Source organism: Paramormyrops kingsleyae, chromosome 19, assembly GCF_048594095.1.
Source record: "Paramormyrops kingsleyae isolate MSU_618 chromosome 19, PKINGS_0.4, whole genome shotgun sequence".
NCBI lineage: Eukaryota > Metazoa > Chordata > Actinopteri > Osteoglossiformes > Mormyridae > Paramormyrops > Paramormyrops kingsleyae.
The window spans coordinates 22,415,609-22,443,302 of NC_132815.1; the positions used below are offsets into that span (position 1 = coordinate 22,415,609).

At 43.7% G+C, this 27,694-nt stretch overlaps 1 protein-coding gene across 2 annotated transcripts in view; it reads right to left on the reverse strand.

The window, feature by feature from the left end:
* Window positions 1–3,446: 3,446 nt before the first annotated feature.
* The window catches only part of LOC111841208 (cysteine-rich motor neuron 1 protein-like), a 53,175-nt gene continuing 28,927 nt past the window's right edge, over window positions 3,447–27,694 (reverse strand). Inside the window, exons 3-12 of one of the 2 annotated variants that reach the window (XM_023806806.2) lie at window positions 15,301–15,429; window positions 13,754–13,910; window positions 12,012–12,133; window positions 10,630–10,842; window positions 10,166–10,393; window positions 9,507–9,716; window positions 8,814–9,005; window positions 7,490–7,597; window positions 7,211–7,395; window positions 3,447–5,032 (exon numbers count right to left, since the gene is read on the reverse strand). In XM_023806806.2, coding sequence (XP_023662574.2) covers window positions 4,886–5,032; window positions 7,211–7,395; window positions 7,490–7,597; window positions 8,814–9,005; window positions 9,507–9,716; window positions 10,166–10,393; window positions 10,630–10,842; window positions 12,012–12,133; window positions 13,754–13,910; window positions 15,301–15,429 — 1,691 coding nt within the window. In that variant the 3' untranslated portion in view covers window positions 3,447–4,885. Of the gene's footprint in view, window positions 5,033–7,210; window positions 7,396–7,489; window positions 7,598–8,813; window positions 9,006–9,506; window positions 9,717–10,165; window positions 10,394–10,629; window positions 10,906–12,011; window positions 12,134–13,753; window positions 13,911–15,300; window positions 15,430–27,694 lie in introns of both variants that reach the window. The other variant, XM_023806805.2, reaches the window with a different exon arrangement.

Consider the following 27,694-nt stretch of genomic DNA (forward strand, 5'->3'; position numbering starts at 1 on the left):
GAGCGCACCGTATGACGTTTATGTTTCTGATCATTTACACTTTATATTTTACGGTGATTTTGTCAACGATGTACGCTTGCGTTATATGACAAATTTAATCGGCATAACGAATCGTGTAGTTCATAGCTGCTGTTGCGTATTCAAAGAGTGAAATACACATTTCCAGCTATAGTTGTAAACTGGTTATGCATATCAGGATGTACGTATCCTGAAATTACTTGCGAAGTATTAGTTGATGTAAATAGTTTCAGTTCCTTGGTCCTCTTTAAAACATAAATGTATGTATTCTGTCTGCGTTATAGTTTACTCTGTCTTTGTCCCATTACCTGACCCAATACGTGCTAGTGAAGATAATGAACAATTGCCACTGTGTTTACATGTAGCATGGCATAACTGAAATGGTTTAGAGCTGAGCCAAACGATAACTATATCAGTTACTTAGAATATTATATTATTAAAATGGATGGACGAAAGGATGTCTAATTCTGGTGTAATAAGCTTTCTTTCATGTCACAATCCCACCTCTGGGCATCGCATTGACAAGGAGTAGGGTACACTGCCAGGTGCTTTTGGCAGAATAGAGTAGGATCACTATCTATATTTCTTCAATGGATCACTATCTATATTTCTTCAATGGATAACTGTAGACTTCCTCAGGTCTTCACTCTGTTCTGTAACTGCGTCTGCTATATTATTCACAAAGAGTTTGGATTCTGCTCTCCATCACTGATTCACCAATATTCATCCAAACAGCCTATAGCGTAATGTAACTTTACATGATTTACAGTACGCTATCTTTGGAAGGTCACAAGGATGTAGCCTAGAAGAAAGTCACCCTTTACACAAGTTATTTCTAAAACAATTATTCCAATGAGCCAGCAATGGGCACAAATAAGACACAACTTGATATATTAATATGTGGAGAGAATATATAGTTTACTCTTTGAATTAGAGAAACAAGCTTTCCCATCAATTCCGAAAAACTTCACAAACAAATGGCTCTTCATCTATTTTTATTAGACAAGTAAAATGGACCAAAGGCAACGTGAGAGAAGACATTCTTAATTTAATCCACTTACACGTTTTAACTGTGCTATGCTCCTGTAAATATTTTGTCAATGTACATAAAAATAACTGGATTACTAGGTAATTATATAAGAAACAATCAATAACGTCTTTGTTTTAACATAATACAGCATTTATGGTAAGAGTAATACTGCCCCAAGTAGCAAAATAAAAACCCTGCTTTCTTTAATGGTATATATCCAGAATTGATGTCCAGTTAAATTAAGTTTGTTATTCAAATATTATTAAACATGTTTATGTTGCAGTGCCTTATTTTAGCTTTTTTTTTTCTTTTTGTGTTATTGTTAAATGGGTTAAAATGCTCTTATTTCCTTCAGTGTTGTTCAGTATCCTGGTTCGCTTTGCGAGTCTTTGTGATAACAAGCATTAACACATCTTGTCTGAAACTCCTGTTGTAACTTCTGCCAAATCACTAATTTACAGAATGTAGTTGCAATCAATAGAAGAAACAATGTGGAGGGTGGATTTCCTAAAGCTGGTCCTTCCCAGCACTGTACGTGAGGGGAATCAGGGTTTAGTAATTTATTTCAGCTCACATTAACAAAACATTCACATACATGCACACAACTTTCAAATGTCAGAGCAAAATACCTCAGTTATTTAAGGGAAACATCTAAATCATAGTGAGATCACTTTTTGTGTGTGCAAACATAAACATACAATTACATGTAACAGATATATTAACAGCAACTTCTCATTTGATTTAGCAATCTATTGATCGAAGAATTTCATGAAGGGTCCTTCTGGTCGTTATATAATAATAGAAATGAAGGGAAAAGGAAAAAATCCAACTAAATCTATAAAAATTAATGAGAGCAGTATTTTCCCTTTTTCTATTGACATTTATTGCTTCCACTTGAGAAACCTTAATTGTGACTGATTTCGCTGATTTTCTTTGAGTGAGTTTCCCAAAGCCTTCTTAACGCTACGTTGTTCGTAAGATCCATATTAAAAGATAAAACTCACAAATGACGTAGCGTTAAGCCTTCGGGAAACTCACTCCATATCAGTGTCCATTACAGTTATTGTTGTGGCTCACTGGTAAATGATACACTTTATTTTTTGTCTAAAAGAATAATATTGGAGAACTAGAATCCGTAGTGCTGACATGAGAATTAAAAGTGTGTGAGAACATGTGCGTGTATGTGCATAGCCGCGTTCACACCGCCGGAACCTTTTTCCTGGAACAAGAACATTTTGCTGGAACAGGGGTCTTTTCTCTTGCTCACACCGCAGGATCTCGGCCCGACTGTATTTCTCGCAGGCAGTTCCGGAACCCTTTTTAAGTACCTACTCTAGACTCGGTACTCATTCGAACGCGAAATACCGAGGGCGCGCTTACAGTGAAAGCTTGCTGATTGGTTGACCACAAACACCGACGCTAACTTGGAAGTTACGCAAAGTTCAGAAAAGGAGCAAAAATTCAGCAGATAGAGTTATTTTTGTACCCCAGTCACATTTAATTAATCAATTAATATTTTTTTTGCTTATGTCTCCATATTTCTGCATCGGAAAATGTGATCGCTAACCAATATACTTTTGTCTAATATCACTGGTGCTAGCGGTGAAATTTAATTACTAGCGCTTATTAGCGGGATAACGTTTCGTTGTTTTTTACTCCGTAGAAAATGAAAAATCGATCTGCTGGCCAGATTTAATAAGAATAATGAACATGTGGCGGGTCATATAAAAATATAGTAAAATTAAAAGGCTGTGTACGTACTGTTTTGATCACTATCGATCCCCCCCCCCCCCCCCCCCCCCCCAAATAACTAAATAAAGAGACTTATTTATCCTCCATTGTTTTGTCGTGTGGTTTTCGTATGAAGTTATGGGTGACATTTAACCTACGAACTTTTTGCGTCTGCCGTGCTTATTTAGCATAAAGGTCCCGGTTCCTATTGTGTTGCGTGATAGCAACATACGAAAGTGAGCAAGACTTCCAGGCCGAGGCAGCCCAGGGACCAGGTTCCTGTAGGTGTGACACCGCCTCACGTGCGTGTCTTGTGATGGTCTAGCATCACATCCAGGGTGTGTTGTGCCCTAGTCTTCTTGGGATGTGTCCCAGGCTACCATGACTCTAACTGTGGATGGATGGTTAGATATTTATGAACCTAAATAATTATAAATAAAACCTTGGATCATAAGCCATATTTAGCCAACCACAACTGGATTACAGTAAAAGAGGAGTTTTATGTAGAGTGACTTCAGAAAATTAGGTTCCTGCAAAAGATATGAGAGTTTATTCTATTTTATTTCAAACACTCATTTTGCCCTTCAATATATACAACCTCTTCAGATTTAATCAGTAGAAATACCAAATCAAAGACAAGCAGTCAAAGAAGCAGGAATTCCAGCACTTAGCCTTGAAAGACGTTTTATTGTTCTACTCTCAATCCAGGCTGGGATAAGCTTTTGACAAATATTATGACAAATGTTAAATTCAAACAAATATTAAAACACATCTATGCCACTTTCCCTTCTCAAAGTAAGGCATGTCACCACCCTCCATTTAGCAAGTCAAAAATATGCATTGTGTCAGGCATTTAAGAAAGGATCCACAGAATGAAATATCAACTGTCATTGACACAGGTCCTGCACAAGCTCTATGATTAGGTCCTATCTCTGCTATTATCTGCTGTCTTAACATGATTATTCATACCTGTCACAGAGGACACCTGGGAAATATTACTATGAAATTTCTATTTGTACCTTCAGTCATTGAAAATTGTAACATAATGCAATAATTACCATTACATCCGACAATTATTTTCGAACCAAAATTGTTGCATATTCCTCCTCTGTGTTGTTCGTCTGGCGTGTGTATTACACCACGAGTGTTAAAACTGCAATACTGACACAATATTATAACCAAAAATAAATACATAAATAAAAATCTCACAAACATTTATAGAAAATCTATATTGAACAGTTTGGTAACGTGATATAAAGTTAATATGGCATAGTAAAAGTTTGCATCTCCTGAAGGCATGTTTGTATTTATGTGAAGTTTGATGATAAATCCTATTACAAATGACGCACGTGTTATTAAACCAAAGAAAATTTGTGAAAATTTGCAATTAATGACTGCCATGGTCAAATTAAATTACTTGAAGCACTGATGCCTTGACAATAATAGTATGCAGATAAGTAGGCACCCTGTTACATTGTTCTGGGTAAGGTAGCCTACTTAACTGGAATTATACCAGTAAAATATCTGAAAAAAGGTAAAACTTTAGTGAAATTCTTAGCTGAACATTAGATAGATTTTCTCCAACCGACATATTTAAGTCTTTACCATAAAGTAACGAAAGGTTGCGATGGAATTAACAATCGGACGTGCCGTTCGAACATAGCCCCACCATAAACAGGATCATGCTTACTGCCATAAGATGATGGGCAGCAATGGGCCAGAAAGTGAACATTTCAAAGCACCGTGTTTGCTTCAGGCGTCAGACCTTTGGCAGCTCTGTCTTTGAAGACATATGAAGCTTTACCTTTCCGTGCCGATTAACGGGAGCTGGGATGCATATGTTTTGAAGCACGTCTGTGATCTTGGAGCCGCCGGATCGACGTCATACATCCCAGGACAAAATAAATGAGATAGAAGCCATCCGGTGGTGTTCCCAGAGTCACCTTCATGAAAGGCAGGCTCATTTGTCACCTATCACGATGTGACACAGCTACCCGTCATCATTTTCAGCTCAACGTATGGTCCCCTGTCTCCGAGTGTACTTTTATCGCTTTATTTCTGATGGTAGAGTTATTTAGCATATTGGGCCTCTCGGCGTTGGTCCAATCACACGGTCTGATAGAAGCCATCATCTTGCAGGTTGTTCTGCTCTGGCACCTCACGTGCGCCACCATATCTCGAGTTAAAGTCAGCATGGCGGAGTGGGCGGTAAGGATCCGTCTGGAGACCCTCATGGTAGTCCGTCCATATTACCTGGATTTTCAGCCATCGTGGCGAGTGACGGAAGTATAACAGGGACACAGGTATGGTAACAATGTTAGTTTTGCTCCACCTGAGTGTCATGCTCACTGTTGTATTTACTTAAAAAAATGGAAAAATCGATTGATTTTGCCAAAGAACACACCGTCGTACATTAAAAACACAAATTTTTATCCCTTATACAATGAAAATGCATTAAAACACAAACCAAAATAATTCATATAAGGAGCACAGGTGGTATGTTGGCTCAATGGGTAGCAGTGTTGCTTCATACATCAGGGGTTGGGTGGTGGTTCAATCTTGCCTCCAAAGTCATACTGTGAGAATAATTAAGACCCTAAATTGCCCATAGATAGAATGGCATCTCAGCCAGGCGGTAGCCCAGCTTTGAGCTGAATGGGATCGGCTCCACTGACCCTAACCAGGATAAACAGCTGGATGTATACATTAAAGGGTATGTGACCGACCCTAACCAGGATAAACAGCTGGATGTATACATTAAAGGGTATGTGACCAACCCTAACCAGGATAAACAGCTGGATGTATACATTAAAGGGTATGTGACTGACCCTAACCAGGATAAACAGCTGGATGTATACATTAAAGGGTATGTGACCGACCCTAACCAGGATAAACAGCTGGATGTATACATTAAAGGGTATGTGACCGACCCTAACCAGGATAAACAGCTGGATGTATACATTAAAGGGTATGTGACCGACCATAACCAGGATAAACAGCTGGATGTATACATTAAAGGGTATGTGACCGACCCTAACCAGGATAAACAGCTGGATGTATACATTAAAGGGTATGTGACCGACCCTAACCAGGATAAACAGCTGGATGTATACATTAAAGGGTATGTGACCAACCCTAACCAGGATAAACAGCTGGATGTATACATTAAAGGGTATGTGACCGACCCTAACCAGGATAAACAGCTGGATGTATACATTAAAGGGTATGTGACCGACCCTAACCAGGATAAACAGCTGGATGTATACATTAAAGGGTATGTGACCGACCCTAACCAGGATAAACAGCTGGATGTATACATTAAAGGGTATGTGCCCGACCCTAACCAGGATAAACAGCTGGATGTATACATTAAAGGGTATGTGACTGACCCTAACCAGGATAAACAGCTGGATTTATACATTAAAGGGTATGTGACCGACCATAACCAGGATAAACAGCTGGATGTATACATTAAAGGGTATGTGACCGACCCTAACCAGGATAAACAGCTGGATGTATACATTAAAGGGTATGTGACCGACCCTAACCAGGATAAACAGCTGGATGTATACATTAAAGGGTATGTGACGGACCCTAACCAGGATAAACAGCTGGATGTATACATTAAAGGGTATGTGACTGACCCTAACCAGGATAAACAGCTGGATGTATACATTAAAGGGTATGTGACTGACCCTAACCAGGATAAACAGCTGGATGTATACATTAAAGGGTATGTGACTGACCCTAACCAGGATAAACAGCTGGATTTATACATTAAAGGGTATGTGACCGACCCTAACCAGGATAAACAGCTGGATGTATACATTAAAGGGTATGTGACCGACCCTAACCAGGATAAACAGCTGGATGTATACATTAAAGGGTATGTGACCGACCCTAACCAGGATAAACAGCTAGATGTATACATTAAAGGGTATGTGACTGACCCTAACCAGGATAAACAGCTGGATGTATACATTAAAGGGTATGTGACTGACCCTAACCAGGATAAACAGCTAGATGTATACATTAAAGGGTATGTGACTGACCCTAACCAGGATAAACAGCTGGATGTATACATTAAAGGGTATGTGTTTAGAGAAATATAGGACCTTACAAAACTTGCTAAAAAATAAATGCAACAATGTATAAAAACCTTTTTACTTCACTGTAGGTTGATAACATTTTGCTTACATTTACTTGTTTTACCTAAATGACCAGTATTACTACTTAAATAACACTGTTTTCACACATAAATAAATGAGCCTCACTGCATGTCAATGGCCTGCAGGTGGAAACCCAGACGACACAGAAAGGTCACGTAAACTGCACACATGCAGAGCAGAGGCAGCATTTAAACTGTGAAGGTGTGAGACAACAGCGCCCCCCACAGAGCCACCATGCTGCCTGTAAGTCAAAGATATTTACCTGTTTATTTCTATAAAAGCAAAGAATGTCGATCCGTCTCTTTTTTTTATTGATGACCAGGAGGGCGGCGATGGTGATAAATACCACCAGGATGGGTAATGCACTCCAGGCCGCTGGGTTGAAATGCCTGTTCTCTCTGGCCCCTGGCATCTGGCTCTCCAAGTGTTGCTGGCTACCATCCCCCCCTGTAATGAAACACCACAGATGCAGTGTGGAGCACCTATTCATACAACACCGCCAAGGGGAAAGGAGTGAAAAGCGGAGAAGGCCATTCCTTACCATTGAGAGGTACCACAAGGGCACCCCCTGGAGGCGGGGCATGTCGCTTCATCAGGTCATCCCATAGTCGCACTTCCATAGCTCTGGAATTGCTTGCGGAAAGACTGTCTGAAGGGAGACAAAGGTCCATACACAAAGAGGTTCACTGCTCACATCATTCATACAGCAGGTGCTTTATATAGATGTTTTAAACATGAAGTGTTTTTTTTTAATATAATGGTAATTGAAATGATAGAAGCAAGGAATTTTACTTCTGATTATAATTAGATTGTCAGATTAAATGCACAAGGAACAAGGTGAGCTAAAACCATTTAAATAGGCAAGAAAGACACTAAATGAAAAGGTTAACAAGAAATAATATTAGAAAATGTGTTGTGAGATAGACTGGGACCCAGCTTCTCTCCATCCACATTGTATTCTCTAGGAGGGGATGTTTAACTATGCAAGTGAGTGGCTTTTCAGGGAATAGTGCCGCTGATTAGCAATTACTATGACTAATTTAGTCTCAGGGATTTTTCGAGGTATTAAACGTGTTCATAAACTTGTATTTATGATAAATCACCTCCTGGCTTGTTTACAGAGCAGGTGTGCTAGCAGTATAAAGCAGAACATGGAGAGCATTTAAAGAAGCTTTTGGCTTCTTACAGAGAATTAAAAGATGTCAAAGCGGAGACTTCTTCATGATCTCTCCCCTCTACCACACAGCTAAGAGCTAACTCTAGCCTTTAGTCTCCATTTTGTGCGACTCTCACAGCATTTAGAGCAGGAGTCTCCAACTCCAATCCTGGAGAGCTACCGTCCAGTAGGTTTTCTATCATACCCGGCTTCTGATGAGTCACACCTGTTCTCAGGTAAATACCAGGAGCAGGTGTGGCTCATCAGGAGCCAAGTGGGACAGAAAACCTACTGGATAGTAGCTCTCCAGGACCGGAGCTGGAGACCCCTGATTTAGAGGCTTTGCTTGCTAGCGGCATCACACAGGAAGTAATGGGCCATGTGCAGTGTCTCCAGACCAATTAATGACTGGGTCTCCGTGGTCTCAGGGCACCTCCAGTGTGACTATTAAAAAGTTTCCCTGCATTTCACTGCATTTTAACACACGGTGTTACATTACATTACGGCATGAGATCAATATGTAAAGAATAACTCCCCTACCTAGGCACTAATTATTAATGTTGTTCATTTCAGTATACTTGGTTTCATAGTGGAATAAAGTGGAATGAACTTCAAAGTCAAACCCTGAAAATTCTGGAACAGATCCTGAAAGCATCCCCATATCCTGCTGTCCTTCCATATCCGAAAATCTGAATTGCTCTGCCCTCACCTGAACACATGGGGCAGCAGCGGCCACTCGCACGCGCTGCCTCGCGGCAGGGCAGAGCGGGACAGCTGACGGTGGAGCAGAGCGTCTGTCCCTGCAGGCAGTAACAGCGCGTGCACTCGTCCACGTGCCACCGCTGCTCATCAGTGTAGGCGGCCCCACCGTAGTGACACACGGCTTTCCTACCGACGTCCCCTGTCCATGTGAACAGAGGCCCTCAGCGCAGAAACACACACACCTCACCTGTCCTTCACAGTGCACCGGCACTACTGATTCTCAGATTCATTCTTTAAAGAAGGTTCAGACTTGAGACGAACAGATTAAAACTCTCAATGGTTTCCTGTTGCACCTTTACTTAGGGTACTTTACTGCTTTGTTTAAATACCCGGCTGTATTATATGGGATGAAATGCCTACTAAACCAGTAAATAATTATTTCATTAAAATGGGAAATGTGCCCATTCAGATTGGTGTCTTCAGTGTGCCTCTTGAGTCCTCACTGGTCTTTAAAGAGAAAATTTGCTATTTCCCTGACAGTTATGCTGAGCGTAGAAGCCAAACGACAGAGAGGTGGGTAATGTCTGTGTTTGTGTGGTCCTTGCTGATGGGAACCACACCATGCCATCTTTCTGCAAGTGACAGCAACGTGAGCCCTAATGCACCCATGATGCCCCTCCCTGTCCCATGTGAAGCTCACCCAGACAGTAGGGGCAGCACTGGCCCTTGTGCAGCACGGGGTCCGTGCAGGAGACTGGCGGGCAGGACTCCGCCAGGCATTTGATGGCCCCATCGACACAGGCACAGCTCGAACATGGGTCGGGCCTCCAGGACTCTCCCACGCGATACACGCCCCCTACCTCATCCCTGCAGCTACTGTTGCTAGGGCGTGGAGCCGGTAGGAGGTCACCTGGAAACACACGACAACGGGAAGTCATGTGAATGGTGTCAGACACCACAGGGCTCCGATTGGTGGAAAAAGTACATGTGACCAGCATGTTGTTCTGGGTGGGAGCATGGCAATCTCAGGGTGAGTGGGGTCATTCTGTTGACTCACGCCAACTGCCCCTTGCTCCTTTACAGTTCTGTTTTTTGTTCCTTCCCATCCTCATAATTGTCCTGGGATCCCAAAACTCATTCATCTTCATTCAGTCATTCATTTATTCTACAGTCCTCCTGACTAAAGCTCCATTTAAATCCTTCACATCCTTTTTCCCCCTCTCGGAGAAACAACTCTGTTTTTTTTTTCCATCTTTTGTCTTGTTGACCCTACCTTTGCGCAGTTTCTCCCTGGAGCCATTCTCACTGCTGTTGTGTTATATATTCAGTGTGCAGCAGAGAGCTGGTGGCTATGCCTACCTGGGCACTGGGAACAGCAGGAATCCTGAGTCCTGATTGGCCGCTGGCACAAAAGGGGCGGGCACACCTTGGTCTCACACAACACCTGACCACGGAGGCAGGTGCACTGGGTACAGGAGTCAATGCTCCAGGTCTTCCCCTCTGCAAAGTATTCCCTGTCTAAGCCAAGGCACACTGGCAAGATCCTCGACAGGGGTCTGTTGGTCTCATGCTCAGTCTGCGGGCCACCTTAAGAGGGACATGAAAAGCATATATTGTCACAAGAATATGATCATTTGAAATGCAGCGCAACTTCATCCTATCCATTAATGAGCTTCCGTGGCAGAGGCCAGTGATGTAATGTGGCTTAAGCTTCACAGAATGACCAGCCTAGGAAAGAAAGCCATATGTTTAATGATTGGGCTAAATGTCTGCTTGGTGAGTTAGTCTCACATCCTGCTTCCCTTCTGCTGGAAAAGCCTCACCTGGACAGAAAGGGCAGCAGTGGCCTGGCTGAAGGGTGGGGCTGAGGCAGACCAGTGGGGGGCAGGAGATCAAGGAGCACATCTCCTGGCCATCATGGCAGTAGCAGTCCCTGCAGCCGTCGTGCCAGGTCTCACCATCGCCATGCCGACGGCCATCCTTTGACAGACAGAGGCCCACCACAGCCAGGGACAGGGGTGCGGCTGTGCCAAGGTCTGAGCGGAGCCCATGAGGAGAGAGGTGACCGGGGTGTGAAACAGGAGAAGAGGAGGCAGGAGCTGCATGAGAGATGGAGAAGGAGCCAGAAGGAGGAGCAGGGCAAGAGGTTAGGGGAGAAGGAGAGAGGTGGTGGAGGAGAAGAGGTACGGTGGAGAGGCAGAGAGGAGCAGAATAGGAGATGGAGGAGGATGTAAGTAGTGGAGGAGTAGCTGGAGAGAGTGAGAGCATAAGAAGAGAAAGAGAAACTGAAGGGAGGAGCATAGTAAGAGGTGGGGGAGGAACTGGAGCGAGGAACAGGGTAAGAGGCGGAGAAGGAACTGGAGAGAGGAGCAGGGTATGAGGTGAAGGAGGAACTGGAGAGAGGAGCAGGATAGGAGGTGAAGAAGGAGCCAGAGAGAGGAGGAGGGTAAGAAGTGAAGGAAGAGTGGGAGAGAGGACAGAGAGAGCAGGACAGGGACACTTTCATGCATTCACATTCGCCCAAGGACACGTTATCTAAGGGAATGCATCTGATCTGTGCCTAACCTTCCCTAACAATTAAATACTGAAATGCTGCCTGAAAGCAGCCCGTCCTTTTTTCTGACATGTTCCACATTAGAAAGCAGGGGCAGTCGGCACCGGAATCAATACACCCTAACGGAAAAAAAGAACAAAAACGGAAAAAGGAGCTGCGTTCTCATATTGCATCATTAATGTCTCTAAGTTAAGTGGGCCAGAGGATGTAACCCATAAAACAGGCCTGTGCTGTCCTGCCAGCGTCTGGCAAATGAATAAATTATAAAGCGCAGGAGCAGCACGGCACTTATTTTGAGTGCTGAAGCAAAATCGCGAGGTAATAGTGTGGCACCCATGGGAGGCTGGCAACCTGGGAATCAGCTATGTGAAGCAGGCCTGAAGCAGGCAGAGGTGCCGACCAAACCCCTTCTGTTTCAATTGACCTTTAAAAGCATTTTACATCTTATTGCCGAACAACATCAGATGGGCATGGACAGTCTGGCATTTAGACGAGAATGATACAAAAGAATAAATTTAATGAATAAGTCAGCGGAAAACAACTGAGACCTATCTGAGGCTACCGTCGAGTGGGACAGAGGAAACTGGCATTGCCCGAAATCAGGAAAGTAGGCGAAAGTGTCATAAGTTCACCAAAAGATGGAGGGCTCACCTTTACACTGGCAGACGGGGCAACCCCGAGCATCATGTCGGAGGCCGTCTGGGCAGCCCTTGTCACAAGTCACCTCGGGACATGTCTTACAGCGACAAATGTGGCACCCGTGTCTGTTTTTCCTGCACGCCGGTCATGTGACGTGCAGTGGAGACACAGGTAGAGCAGACAGAACAAACCAGCATCTTAACAATGGTTTCATCAAGAGAAGATCGACATATGAAAAGATTAACATCGTCCAGAAGCTACTTGAATAAAAAAGGGGTAACTTATCATTGAAGATGATCAGTGGAAAGTACATATGTCCCAGAACTGCTAAGCGTTCAAATCTAATAAGCAGTATCCATCTTCTGTAGGAGCTTATCCAGTATAGGGTTACAGGAAATTTGTAGGCTATTGTGGGATGGATGGGATGCCAGTCCATCACACAGCACACACTTATAAGCTATAGTCAAATTAAGACACCCATTTAACTAACTTCATGGTTTAGAATGGCAGGAGGATTGTGTGATGAGCATATGCAGGCCACACATGCACACACCTGCGTGGCTGGATTCAAAAACCCAACACTGGAGGTGAGAGGGCACTTTGTCACCCTGTACAGCTTCTAGAGAATAGATGCAGCAACCAAGAAATGTAATGAAGTATGTCGTGTTGTTTGCTATTGAATTCTGAACAAAACAGAGGCGGGTGTGATCTTGTGGAAGTGCCCAGGGTACCGGATGCTACAGGAAGACTGAGTACTAACAAGAGGCTGACTGCTTGTGCCAAATCCACCATTTTTGTCTACACTTAGTTTTCAGAAGATCTAATTATGCTCCAAGATTCATTGCTTTGACTGCAGAATGACCAAAATGACCTATTTTTAGGGTCCAGCAAAGGACTCTGTTTGGAAGTCCGGCACTAATTTTAATGCTCACAATGTCATTTTAAAGTTATCTGCTTAACAAGACCTATGCCAGATATCAACGCAAGTGGAAGGAGCCCTCTGATGCTGCAAAAGGCCACACGGGGGGTCGAGCGTTCGATCGGCTGCAGAGCGGCCGCTCCGTGATGACACAGCCACTGTGAAGTCTTCTTCATGTCTCTCTCATCTGGATCTTATCGCACAAACAACGGCACAGGAAGGGATCCGCACACGACACGCTGCAGCTACTGATATGATGAGCCATCGGGGGGTTTTTTCATGCTGAATATCAATAGACCAGGTGGGGGAGAGAAGGCGTCAAACTGATGAATTATTCAAGTGAGTATGCAGCACCTGATCCCAAGCTCAACCTTTCTCAGAATGAATGCAAAGAAAACCATTTGTTCAGGAGAATTAAAAGAGGGAGCGAAGCAAGTGACCAAGTGCTTCTATGGGCTTTTTTCATTATGGTTCCAACCATATTTTGACTGATAGTCAGTGGCTCCCTAAAATGAAGCAGGACCATCTGGAAATTTGGGAATTTCAGAATCTGCCACTGACTGGTGTGTTCATTTGCTGTGATGTTTCAGAGGTAAAATGTATACAAGTTGTTAATTGGCAAGTAAAAAAAAATATTTTGATATAAAATTTGATGTGAAATGAAGGGTTTCAACGACTTAGACTAATTAGTGACTTCAACATCAAGTGATTCTCAGCCAATGCTCGAAAGGAAATTAGTTATTTAGCTTTTGGCAGTGTGGTAGGAGCAGACATCCATGATTCTCTGTAGCAGAGTGCCAGAACGTGCCGGAAAGAAACTGAGAAAGGTTCTCACTGGAAGCCGTGAGGGCAGCGCTTGCTGCAGGCTGCTGGCTGACACTTCCTGGGTCGTAACCTGCAGCGGCACACCGGGCAGCTCTGGGATCCGGTCTGGAAGCCGAAAGGGCAGTTCAGGGCACAGCCAGTCATCATCTCTCTGCACAGCGCCTTCCCTGGCGGGACATGTAGGCACAAGACGGAGGGGGCATTAAGTTTGGGAAGCAGGCACCATCTGAACCAGCACCTTTTGAAATATAAGATAAGATAAGATAGATCTTTATCGTCACTATTACGGAAACAGTGAAAAAACAGTTTAGCAGCTCTCTGTTTAGCAGCATAAGTAATAAATAAGAGAGATAAGAACAACACACAAAAAGAGACAGTCATCCTATTACCGTGTGAGTGTCTGAGTGCAATGTGTCCAATGTGCCAGTCCGAGGTAGTATGTGCTTAATGACCTGCCCTAAGCATAGTATTGCATTCAGGGGGGTGGATAGTGTTTCACAGAACCAGTCATACATACATGTCTGGGATCTGCACATTTTCTGATGTTTTTCACATGTTTGATTATATTTAAAGATCCATCCTATTCAACGAAACAGGGCAAAATACACCCTGTAAATCAGTCACAGAGGACATACTCCCACGTGTTGTTGGGACTATGGGAAACCCACATAAGCATGTAAAATCCACACACACACAATTGTAATCATGTCTTTGTGGGGACTCTCCATTCATTTTTATGGGCAAAACCCTAATCCCAACAATGACAACTTTAACCATAAGTAACCAAACACTTTTAGCATTTTTAGTTTTTTCCCTTGTGGGGACTGCAAAAATAGTTCCTACAATGTAAAAATTACAGGTTTTTATCAAAATGTGGGGACAACTGGTCCCCACAATGTAATATATACATGACCCCCCCCCCCTCCACACACATACAGATGGGGGTGAGATTCAAATCCCACTGGTAGGAGGCTGCAGTGTTAGCCACTGAGCCACTGTGCCACCTTGCAATTAAATAATATTAATTAAATCAATTCTATGAACAAATGTTGTTTTGGAGGGGATTATATAAAGACAGCAAGCATGCTACGCCCCCAGCTGCAGATTAGTTTTTTGTTTATAAGTTAAAATTTATTCAGCTCGATCTCTTTGTCTGTCTATCTGCCTTCACCAGTAGCTAAGGGAGCTCAGGCTCTCAGCTTTATAAAGGTTCCTAAACATGGGAAAACTGGCACAGAAAATTTCCTCATCAGGGTCCCATCTTCCGTCAAACCATCATTATGATTTAAAATGCCGAAGTACGCATATATTAAATTCAACAGTAATATTGTCCTGCTGCTCACTGGCATCTTCTGGGTCTAAACATGGTAAAATAAAAAATTCTGGGCGTCTGTCCCATAGAAGGAGCAGAAACAACAGCTCACATCTAAAACACAGCAATTAAAAAACACAAAAAAGAGCTGAAAAAGCAGATGGTCCCTTAAGCCCATGCATTCTACAATGTCTGGAAAAAGGCCGTAAAGCACAATATATAAAGTAATTGTGTTTTTTTCTCACGTGTCCAGCAGTGGCAGGTGCGACAGCCATTCAGATCCTGCTGAAATCCGTAGGCGCAGTCCCTCTCTGTCAGATTGCAGTTCTCTAAGGCTCCACAAGCAGGGGGTGCCAGAATATCATCGCTGGGCTCTATAGGATGGGGGGGGGGGGTGACATTTGTTGAGTTTCTCAAGGGGATTGGCTTCATTTGGCTGTGGCTTTCTGTGAATATGATAACCACTGTCAATGTCACTGAAAGCTATCCTTAATTTATTTCCTTGGCTTATGCCGTCAAGCAGTCCTTCATGCTACAAATAAATAAATAAAATCAGCACCCTGTACAGACTGGCACTCTTAAGAGGCATATTGCCTGACAGACAATCAGTCGGCAAATAGCATAATGTGTTTCCCGAGATAAGAGACCCTTAAAGAACAGCTTCAAAGAGATGTTTCCATACATTTCCCAGTTTAGCTATTTCCATGTTTTCGAGCAATTTCCAGGCAGTACAAAATGCACCGAGTCTGCAGGTTTTATCTTTGTACACGCAACACGGACACACTAAGGGACAGGAACGGAGCCAGGACCGGGAAGCAGAGGCAGAGACAAAGTCCCGGCAGTTATATGGTCAGTAAGACAAACAGGATTAAATACAGTCGTAATCGAGGTGTTGACCCCTCTACTGGACTTCCAAAGGCTCTTTGCCTGCTGCTGCTGCCCCTGCTTATGGTCATGCAGTCCAGCTGATCAGCAGTTTAAACTCTTAATTTTAACTTTTACGGCAGAGCCTCACAGCCGCATGTGTCGTGACTGGTAGGCATTACGGGGATCATCATACAGACCCAGTACTGTGACACTCACCTGTAATGTATAGTGACAGAATGGGCTCCAGGCTTCAGGTACCAGCTATAAAACAGCCTCAGTACAACACCTGGACACCTAACAGCAAGGGATCAGTGTTTCCTCTGCTCTGAAATCCAGTTATACTATCTAACTGCATACATCTTTAAGGCTTTGTGCTTAGGGTCATAAATACCCCTTCCTTCTATCCTTCCTTCCTTCCACATAAAACCTTTATTTATTAGCACTTTTTTAGCTACAAGCATACAAAGTGATTTACAGAATAAAATTGAGCCAATAAAATTGCTACAAATAATGCTAAAAATTCTGCAAAAACACAAATTAAGGTAAAAAGACAGTACAGAAGGAATTATATCTCTCTATCTATTATGAACACGAATTATGACCTTAGCCTGCTGGAGGGGTTTATGTGCTTTTATGATCCGCAGAGACGTGTGATCTGGAGCTGGAGCATCCAGTAGGGCTTCCCCTGGCAAACAGTGCAATGGGAACAGGCCAGATATGAAAAAGCAGATTATCCTGTCCAAAACAGGTTCACTGGGACACAGCCACGGATCCAGGTCCAGTGGTTGGGATGTGACCAGACCCAAAGCAGCTACATAATGTCATCTTGTTGGCCTGGCACACATGGGAAAAGGCGAGGGTCAGACATCGAGCATGAGCAGGAAGGGCCCAAACAGATCAGACCTTTGCAATAGACACTGGCTTTGGGAACGTGGAATGCCACCTCTCTGGTGGGGATGGAGCCTGATGTCATGCAGGAGATGCAGACTAGATACAGCAGGCCTTACATCCCAGAAGACACACGGCGAGCACCTCTCCTGCCAGATACTGCCCAGATCTTTATACTTAGGACCCTGCTGGTGGACGCCGGTGATGAGGAGTTAAGCTGAAGGGGAATCTCCAGAGATGGACCAACAGGCGAGAATGACTACAGCGAAGGTGGTCAAGGAGGTGAAAGCCTGTCCATGGGAGGAGCTGGACAAGCCACGAAGAACCCGGCAGAACATTTACAGGAGCTTCAGAAGCAGGGATGTTTTTGGCCACATTCAGCAGTGAAAGAAAGAATCTTGGGAACAGAGCTCAAGATCATGGGGATTCTGTACCGGGGTAACAGCTAGTGAAGCGTTAACACTCTGTTAAGGTACTTTGTGTTGTTGCTTCCTATAGTATGGTAATTTCCTGTATGTACATATTTTTGCATGACTCATATAGCGGAAGCTGACTCTACTTTGATTGTTTGTTGTTAAGGAGAAATACTTTTTACTGGAAGGGGATTCCTTTAATAAAATGTAACAGTTGCCCTAATTGTAAACGATAATCCTTCACGGTAAACAGCTAACCATTTCCCAGCGGCTTCATCAGAGCCAACAGCATTTCACTTGTTTGCTAACAGGCTGAAGAATATGTCACTGCAATTTAGATCTTGTACTCTCAGTTGCTGCTTAAGAAAACTGCTGTTTTAAGTTTGTTTGTGGGAGGGGGGGGGGGCACTTTTCATGCACAGTATAATTGCTCCTCTAAAGGATTTGAAAGAGATTAAATGAATGAAAGAAACACAACAGTCCATCCTAGTACAGCACAGCCTGGAGGCAAACAGGCTCTCTGCCTCCATTTCAGAACTTTGACCACCTGTGGGTTTCGTTTTGAAATAAAAAAATCCAGTCTTCTCGCCTATTCAATACGGCTGCTTGCATTCAAATTAAAATGAACAGCAGGAGACAAGTGTACTGAGGGACATGTCCATTTCCTATCACTGCACCTGTTCATTTTGAGGGTAAAATCTCCTCGCAGCTCAGGTTTGAGTTGAGCGGTGGTGGAATCCAAATTCTGACGTGCAGTGGTATACGGTGGATGGCTCCATCTTCCTCCACTGCAATGCAGCTGACGGTTCGGCCTCCTCTGAAATCATCTTCAAGGTACATCTCCTTGAGCTATAAGGGCCACAGAATGTTCCAGAACACATTGCACTAGCATGTTGTTCCTCACAGTAATCCCATACGTTTTGACATCACTCCGATCTGCTGAGTGCCCCTATCTATAATTGGGTGCTTAGAAAGATCCCTGCGATAGGGACATACAAATGATCTCCCCTATATCAGCCCCCTATATCAGCATCAAGATGGCATCTCGCCTTCTATTCACCTTCCGCAGCATCCTTTGGAGAGCAAGGTCAAGTGGGCTAGCAACACGAGGGCTAATTGTAGCGGTCGCTTAGCTAACTTTGCTATATGAAGCAGTTTAAGGGTAAGTTCCTCAAAGGATTCACCAACCTTCAGGATAAAAGGCCATCTGCGTACCTTCTTCCCTAAACCTTCACGCCTCAAATCTCTGATTCTCTCAGGCCCAGGTCAACTACGGCAGCATAGCAGTGTTGGTTTGGTTTTATTAGCTATTTTGGTTACCAAGCTGGACGTCTGTGCTCTTTTAAAAATTACACCAAAATATTGCCGGAAAATGGACCATTCATTGCAGGAGTGGATATACACAAAAAGCTGTGGCTATTGGCAGATATACATTTTAAGCACCGGTAACGATACTCCAAGTCATCAGCAAATTCATCACAGTAGTGGTATAATGGTAGCCATTCAACCATAGAAAAAATATATATATATTATATCTGACTGATGTCGTACTTTTAAGCATAAAATACTGCTGATCATTTAAGGCTTTGCTTTAAATAAACTGCACTTAGGGTTTTCCAATTTCATGATCCAGCTTGATTTAGGAAATGATTAGTTATACATGGAGATCAATAAAGTATTAGTTCGGTTATAACACAGGGACCAAAGAACAAATGAATCACACCAGACAGACAGCATAAAACAGTGGTTTTCAACCTTTTTTGCACCGCGACCCAATTTTTACTATGCCAGCTCAGTTGCGACCCTATAGCAAGCATAGGTTTAAATTGATGCTATGATCAAGCCTGCAGTGCACACTGCAATTTACACCAATCAATGCCTATCGCACAAATCTTATTGGATGTGCCAGTGAATTTTACATTAAGCATCTGTGGTTTGGTTTCTGGGATTAGGTAAGTGTTCAGTAGTTTTGCGCTAAGCTTTTGCAGACCCAAGATCTGTTTTTATATAGATTAATTCTAGGATTGGGGCTGGGATATCTGATCCTGGATCAGTATAGGACAGGGGTGGCCAATCTTATCCAGAGAGGGCCACTATATATGCAGGTTTTCACTGCAATTCCCTAATTAGATTACTTAGAGGACTAATTGGCTGAAGAATCCTCACACCTGGGTCTGAACAGCTAATCTAAAGATTACCCCTAAAACCTGCATCCACACCAGCCCTTTGCGGGTAAGACTGTCCACCCCTGGCATAGGAGCTTCCAGGTAAAATGCTTATATTTCCAATTCTACCTCACAACCCAAGTGATGAGAATCGCTGGCATAAAATCATACACACCTTAATACTGTAAGTGACTTCCCTGTATGAAATGTTAGCCCTGTAGACGTACTGGGTCAATACAGTCCTGTGATAAAGACCCCCACTGCCTTGGCTTTCTAATAAACATCTTCAAAGCTAAGCAGCTGTTATTGGTTTCATACTGCTGAATATAAAGTCCTGTCATTTGCACAAAGTGGTCTTTTCTGTGAATACATCATGAGTCAGTCTGAATAAGAAATTCAGCTGAAGCTAGAAGTGCAAAACAGGATAGATGTCTTCCTGAATGGATGGGTGGCCACAGTATGGCTAGAAGCCTCTGTCCATGAAAGCACCTTTACAGAGTGGTCTTCATTGGCCAGGCACGGTCACATGGTGGGCACTGCCACGCCCACAGGTCACTGTGTTGTGGTGCCCCCACACAGCAGCAAAAAGCGTTCAGGGCCTCACAAGCTGCCCGTTCACAAGGTAGAGGTCAGGTAACGAGTCCACAGGACCTGCATATGAGGGCTAATTGTGGTGGTCATATTCAACCTTGAAGAAATTTGCCTATCCCATTTTTAGATGACTTGCTACAGTGCAGCATCAACCAATGATGTACATCTAACTGATTTTGATAATTAATGGATGGATGGATTGTTAGTCGCTATGCTACACAAGAAAATTTAGAAAGTTGACTGTAAACACCCAGTCCTGCTTCCTCCTGCAGTCGTATCTTCATATCAGGAAACATTGATATCTCACATGCACCTTGGACGGAATCTAACATTAATATGTCTCCTGCTCGGATAACCCTCTTTCACAGCAAGAGGAATCTTCCGTGTTGCTGCTCTCCGCTAACAGCAGGACGATTGATCCACAATGATTAGGGTAATTAGGACAAACAGCTTGTGGTTTTTCTATTCACCATGGGCAGGCATTATCTTATTTCTGACACGCAATGTGGACTGGAAAAGTGTTATTCTAGATAGGGCCTCATTATCAAATGTGTCTTCAGCCTGTTGGATCAACCAATGATAAATATTGCAATAAAACATCGTCCACTGCCAGGCGGACTTTGCCAGAAGTGCATCTGCAGAAATATGAAGGAAGCCCGTTGTAAATCCCAAAGCTGATATGAAGTGATAATCCATAGATACCACTGTAAGATTGATAAACTTGACATTTCTGTATTGGGTCCCAGAGCTTGTATACTTTGGACTTAATATATAGTGGAAAAACAAGCTTTAAAAATTAGATACCAGAGAGTGACATGGTAAATAATTAAAGTTTCAAGCTGAGATATAATCAGTGTCAGGACAACTGGGGCAGGAGTTAAGGCATTTAACATCATCACGTCTTGAGATCAATGTCAGTCGATGTGAGACTCCTCAAGACTGGGCAGATATATGCTGCCTAAGGTGCAGCTGATTCTTGCGTGAAAAGCCTTTCAGAAATGATTTCGCACCCTGATTACCCATGAAGAATGTGAATTAGGTAGGTTCACTATTGTGTTGTAGTGGTCTTGCTTTTATCTAGGAAAAAAGACAAAAAAATAAAAACAGAAAACAGACCTCGGTACAAATTTCCCTCTCCTCTGAATACCGGTAATTTCTGCGAGTGTCATAACATATTAGGCTTCAGATATGTCATTGGTTAAACAACATTTCTCATACATGTTCTTGCTCAAACACTGTTCCTCAAACATTCTTGGCTAAACTGCAGTCTTTAAACTGTCCATCATCATTGTCACCATGGGATTCAATAATGAGAAAATTTCACAGCTATTTCTGCCTGCTGTTTCTTGCTGAATTTTTCCAGGCATAAACATCAGCGCTCAGGACATTATGTAGATGTTAAAACTGGCATGGGGATGACATCACCACACACTTATTGACTAGATGTTTCTCTTTCTTAAACTTTAAGGGCAAAATCAGCTGCATCACAGATTTATGATTTTCAGATGGGGAACGCAAGTCCTGCTGCATTTCAGCATCAATCTCACTCTCGTCCTTGTGGCTCATGGTGTTAAAGGCTGTGCGTCTTATAGCTGAGGGATTTATGGTGGCTGAGGCCACCTAACAAGCATAAGCCCTCTATACGGGACAGTATCACACCCTCGAGTGCAGCACTCTTCCTGCACCACAAGCTAATCGTACCCTTCACCCAGCGGTGGTGAAATTCAGGACCCCTTCACTGGCTGTACCATTAATGGAGCCTAGTGCTCTCACCTAACTGCCCCAAGCAGGTACAGAACTGACAATAGACGGGGGACTCAGTACCTCTGACGGGGTAGGACTCCCCCTCTGGCACATCGGAGCATAGGCAAGCTGATTCCCTGCATCACACATGAAACACACAGCGCCCGTGGGTGAGAAACAAACAGTGGGCACCGGATGCATCCTGTAAGTCACCCAACGTATAAAGGCAGCCTGAGTGTGTCACCAACTTCGCCCGCTGTCTGCGATGATCTTAAAAGAGCCTGAGGACACCCAAGACTCAGCTGTTAAGGGCCTTCCTCAAGGGCCCATTGGTAATGTGATAACTCCAACAGCCATAGGATTCTAACCCACAACCTACAGGAAACTAGTACAAATCCTACTGAGTGACATACCATCCCACAGAGGTGTTGCAATAGTTGCATCAACACATCATGCACTTAAAGCATACATTTGATTTCTTGAGCACTGATGGCCAAGTATTGGAGCAAACAGTGTCCGTCAGAAAAAGAAGAAGCGCCTTCAGGGAATCGTTTCCGACGGATCCGTCAGTGAGAACAGCGCAGGCCGTAAACATAGGGGATAAAAAAAATAAGGCCTTCACGTCAACTTCAGGCGTACAGGAAATAAGCAAGACTCACTGCTGACACACTTAAACACATCACAGTGCTTTCCCGGGGCTCCGTCGGCACGAGAGACGACACGGGCGGCGTTTCCCGCAGGGAGCTGGCTGCGTAAACACTCACATCTGTGGGAGAAGGCTGTCAGATTTCCTGCCTCTTGGGTAAAAAAGAACGTACAGACACAGGCTTCCCTGCTGAAGAAGGGCAACACTTCCAGTGAATTACGAGCCCCCTTGATTTTATTGGTGATTTATCTCGACGGACGTCCTGCTGACTCCGGCTTGTTCTGTTTTGTGTCTCTCGGCTCTTCCCCTCTGTTCTCAGCTGCTGTTTAACTACCGGCCGTCCCCCACATCGCTTAAAAGCACACCGCCGTGAAAGTGCACACGGGGGGGGACGCTATATTCCACAGAGCCCCCCTTCTCCTTGCTGGTTCCTTGCCCATTTCCATGCGTGGGCTGCATTTGCATCACGCACATGTTTTTTTTTTTTTTTTTTTCTTAATAATGGCCTAATTGAAAATTCCAATTATGGCAGTTGTGCAAATCAGCGTAAGCCACATGTTGCTTAAAACCCTGAGGATTTTCTGACAAATTCAGGCTAATTGTGCACGTTATTGTCTGAGAAGGGAGGCCCCTGAATGGAAGACAGTTTAACCAAATGCTAAAAGGAGGAGCTTGGTGAGACATACCATATTCTCGTAGAAGTAGGACAAGAGTGGGGGGGGGGGCACATTGGTGGCTGGAAGAGGCACAGATCTCAATGGGGACAGAGTCAGACAGTGGCCCATGGATAAGGGGGCAAGCACCAGGCACATGCCCATCCAGCCTGCTCTAATACCACATAGCCAGGCAGAAATGAGTGTGAGTACCCCAGCCTGCTCTAATACCGCATAGCTAGGCAGAAATGAGTGTGAGTACCCCAGCCTGCTCTAATACCGCATAGCCAGGCAGAAATGAGTGTGAGTACCCCAGCCTGCTCTAATACCACATAGCCAGGCAGAAATGAGTGTGAGTACCCCAGCCTGCTCTAATACCAGAAATGTCTTGATTAAAATTTCCTCTGTGAAGCCTCACAATGTAACCAACGTAATCCCTGCCTGCCTGAAACCAGCAGATGAACCTGAGGGCCTCCAATCTACTCATGTGTACATTTATGTGTATTATGACATATTTACATACAGAGTGCTGTGTCAGAATTAGAACAGCAAGCATAATCACAGCGATCAGAGGAGGAATTCGGATTTTCATTAGCGTGTCGGGGAAAGTAAAAGGTTGCCATTTTTTTTCTCCAGGACAATGGAAACAGGGATGGAATCTGGGGAAAGGCTGTAGCTGGGAACAGATTCGGACACTGAGGCCCAGGCCTAGGACAGATGTTACATTAATATTAGTAGCAATTAGTCACAGGTGGGTGAAGAGGCTCATCATCTGATTTCACCCTTCCTCGGGATGCCCACTCCCTTTATATGAGGTCCATCTGGGTGAAACACACAGGCTGCGGCACCCCCTCCTGTGCCCGGCTGGCGCTGATAGATGTTGCTGCAATGACCCGGCCCCCCCTGAGCCCCGCCACGCCAGCAGGGGGGACATGACCCGGCTGGCACATCAGCTGCGGACGTCCTTCACAATGCCCCAAGCATTCCACCGCCGCTGCTGAAGGAAAAATCGCATGCGTGCCGATCTGCTCTTCACGGCCCACGAGGCTTTGAGGCCACCCCATGGTCCTCAGAGCTTGATTAGCCTGGCGTCACATTTGCCGTGTGACCTCTGGAGAACACTCCAGAAACCAATCACCACCTCCCTGATTGCTCCGCCGCCTCAGCGGTTCGTTTCGCCTTCCTACACACGAGGCACATTAAACGCCACTTGAGGTCTCATCTGTGTTGACCAACAGGAATTGGACGCCCGGAATCGCCTGGCAAACTGATCACAGGTGTCAGCATCATCACAACATGCCCTAAGGTGGCACTGACAGTGTAACACCCTCTCACAGCCATAAATGGATTTGCTGTTTGACTGAGCAGACACCAATAAGTAAAGTGGGTAATTGTGCAAGAACCAGACATGCAGCTAATCGTGACTGAAACTCCTGCTAATTGCACATTTCTGCCTTAATCGTGGTAGATTTCAACTGTCCTGCTGATGCCACCATCTTACAGGGATGTTCTGCTGAAGGACCTGTATTACTCAGAGGTAGAGGCAATGTGAGCTATGTGAATCAAGGTAGATGCATTCATAGCCACTCAGAGACAAAAGGCTCACACACACACACCCAGGTTTGTAACTGTATCTTTGTGGGGGCTCTCCATTCATGAGTAAAACTCTAATCCCAACACAACGATCTTAACCCCTACCCAGCCATAACCCTAAACATAAGTAACTAAACGAAATATGACACTTTTGGCATTTTTAGTTTTTTGATTGCATTTGCATATCTTTGTGGGGACTTGAAAAATGGGCCCCACAACATAAAAATAACAGGTTTTTATCACATTGTGGGGTACATTTGGTTCCCACAATGTAATATAAACATAATCCACACAGAGAGAGAGAGAGAGAGCTCCATTCATATCCATAAGTGTGAACTTCACAGTCTGTAGAGAGATTGTACTCTTGTTATTTCCAGTTATCTATTTGCTTGGCATAGACTGGCTACTATAACTGCTTTAGGAGATTCACAAACAATATATTTGTGGAGACTAATCCTTTTAGTGAATTTTTCTTTGACAGAGCTAAACAAAGACATTCCTGCAGTGAAGTACATGGTAGAGAGGCAGACCAGAGCAGGCAAGGTGGAACGAGATTAGAATAAGAACATTTACTTTATTATATTAGAGCACTATTCCTAATTAATGTATCCAGGCTACTTTTTCATGAGGATATCAGCAGTTTAAACCTAGCAGCATTTTACAATCTAAATTAAACATTTAAGTGATTGACAGAAATCAAAATTCCTTATTGATTTAGATTTTTTAATATATGTCTAGTATTGTCAGATGTAAATTCAAGATGTAAGTGAGTCAGAAGGAGGTTGTTATACCTGCCCCTAGTCAGCAATTCCAGGAAAACACGCCCAATTAGACCAATGTCCAGCCAGAGTACGACCAACCAGACAGTGTCTGGCCTAACCACACCCAGTCAGACCACGCCCATCATACCATATGCTCGAGGCAATGCCCAGATTGCACCCAGCCAGACCATGTTCAACTAGATCATTCCTAAGTGGACCACACCCAACTAAGCCATGCCCTGACTTGCCTGAGTACTACATGCACCTGTTGATGTTCTCCTAATTAAGCTAAAGCTAATATAAAGTCCACTTCAGTGACACCTTTGTGAGATATTGTGCTTGTTCTACTGAACCATTGTCATGCTTGATTGTGTTTGCCCTTTATCTCATCCTGACCTTTGCCTGGTGTGTTGACCCTGTCATAGGGTGTTGCTGATTGGGAGTTGGAATCCCATGTACGTGACTTGTTTCCTGACCCTAGCCAACCCCTCGCAGTAACTAATGTTGATTATGTTTTGGGATTTTGCTGTTACTGTGTTGGATTCTGGCCCTCCAGGACTGGAATTGGCCAACTCTGGTACAGAATTTCCTTTTCATTTGGATCTTTGCTCTGATTCATTACAGAGGTAGAACAAAAAGAAAGAAATTCTGTGTTTGAAAAGACACAATATACTATCATGCACACAGATCATTATGCATTTTACACTGTATGTATATTGCCTGACCCTTGACCCAGAATAAGAAGTGTGCACATTGTGCAGGAGGGGTGCCCAAAACCATTGAACATTTGAGGTGCATGCAAATAAGTGGAAACCATGTGGTTTTATGAGATATAAAGTTTGTAATCCTGCAACCTACCATCATCCAAGAATCTGAGAAATACTTTCTCCATTCTCCTCAAGCCTTCAGAAATAGAGATTTTACACATTAATCCTCAACTTTTATATTTCCTTCTAAAACTTAAAGATGGTGATGTGGCCCAACTATTTGAGGGGGGCTATTCAAGTGTTCATGGTTAATCATGAAGATTCACTCCACCTGTCTCTTATTCTTGACTACACATCCTAAACTCTGTTGGCCCCCTTCATAAACGCAACCAAACTCCCAAAATCTCACTGGTATCTTATCTCTCCCCATCACATATGAAATGATATCTGCATTTTGCACAAAACCTTTCTCGGCCATATTTATTGCTTTCCTACCTGTGTCATATGACTCAGCTGTACCAACTAGAATGGATATGAAGTTTACTATTTTTACAGGAAGTACAGTAACAGATACTGTTATTTTACTCATACTGCTCAGCTGTGCAGGATGGAGTAGTCAGGTCAGTCACAAAGCCCCCCCCCAGGGTGTTGGGATGCTGGAGTAACACACCCCTGATCACAGTTTAGGCTAATCAATTACTTGCCAGAGAATGAGCCGGGGATCAGTAAAGAACCAGGCAGTCATGGATCAGCCATTAATAGAGGCGAGTGGCACGGAAACCGCCACCACGGTGACCATCGCCACGGTGACCGTCGCCACGGCACAGACTCCTGTTTGCACGGGTATCTATTCAAAGCAGCATTCTAGTGAGATTGAAAGAGGAGATTTAAAAAGCACTTTCACCAGCGCTGAGGCTATGAGGTGGTGTCACATGCTAATTGCGGTCGCTTAAGCGAACCGAGAAAGACATTCGTCAGCTGGAATGGGGGGTTTAAATTCTTCTAGGAGCTCCAGGAAGAAAACAAAATGGTGAACGTGCTGCTGTTTCGGGAACTGCCAGGTGATCATTACATATCTAATTGCAGTATATCATTCGGAAAAAATTGAAAGCCACCGTAGCTGCCAGGTGTGGATTGTGAAAGAGGGACTTGTCCGGTGTGGATCAGCCGCTCTGCCTGTCTAAATCGCAGCACACGGTCTGGCAGCCTTTCTATACAAAAGCAGAGGCAGAGTTTTTTTGACACAGGTGATATAAATTCAAAACAAAAAGGGAGTAAGTGATAAACTAATGACAGGTGTATATGCTGGCTGGGGGCTGAAAAGCAGAGCGTTTTCAGGGAGCAGCATGTTGGTAGTGCTGTCTGCAGGCATCACAAATAAACCACAGCAAACAAAACACAGAGCCAGCCATCTGTCATCCGCATGTGCTTATCCTGTACAGAGTGAACAAAGCCCATATTAATAAATTGATATATACATAAATGAATAAGAAAGATTGCATGCATGTATACAGACTTGTGCTTTACCCAGTTACTATGTCATAACAACTGTGGCATACAAAAATACATAAAAAGCATTTCAGCAGCTACATCAAGGCTAGGCTGTGGCCCA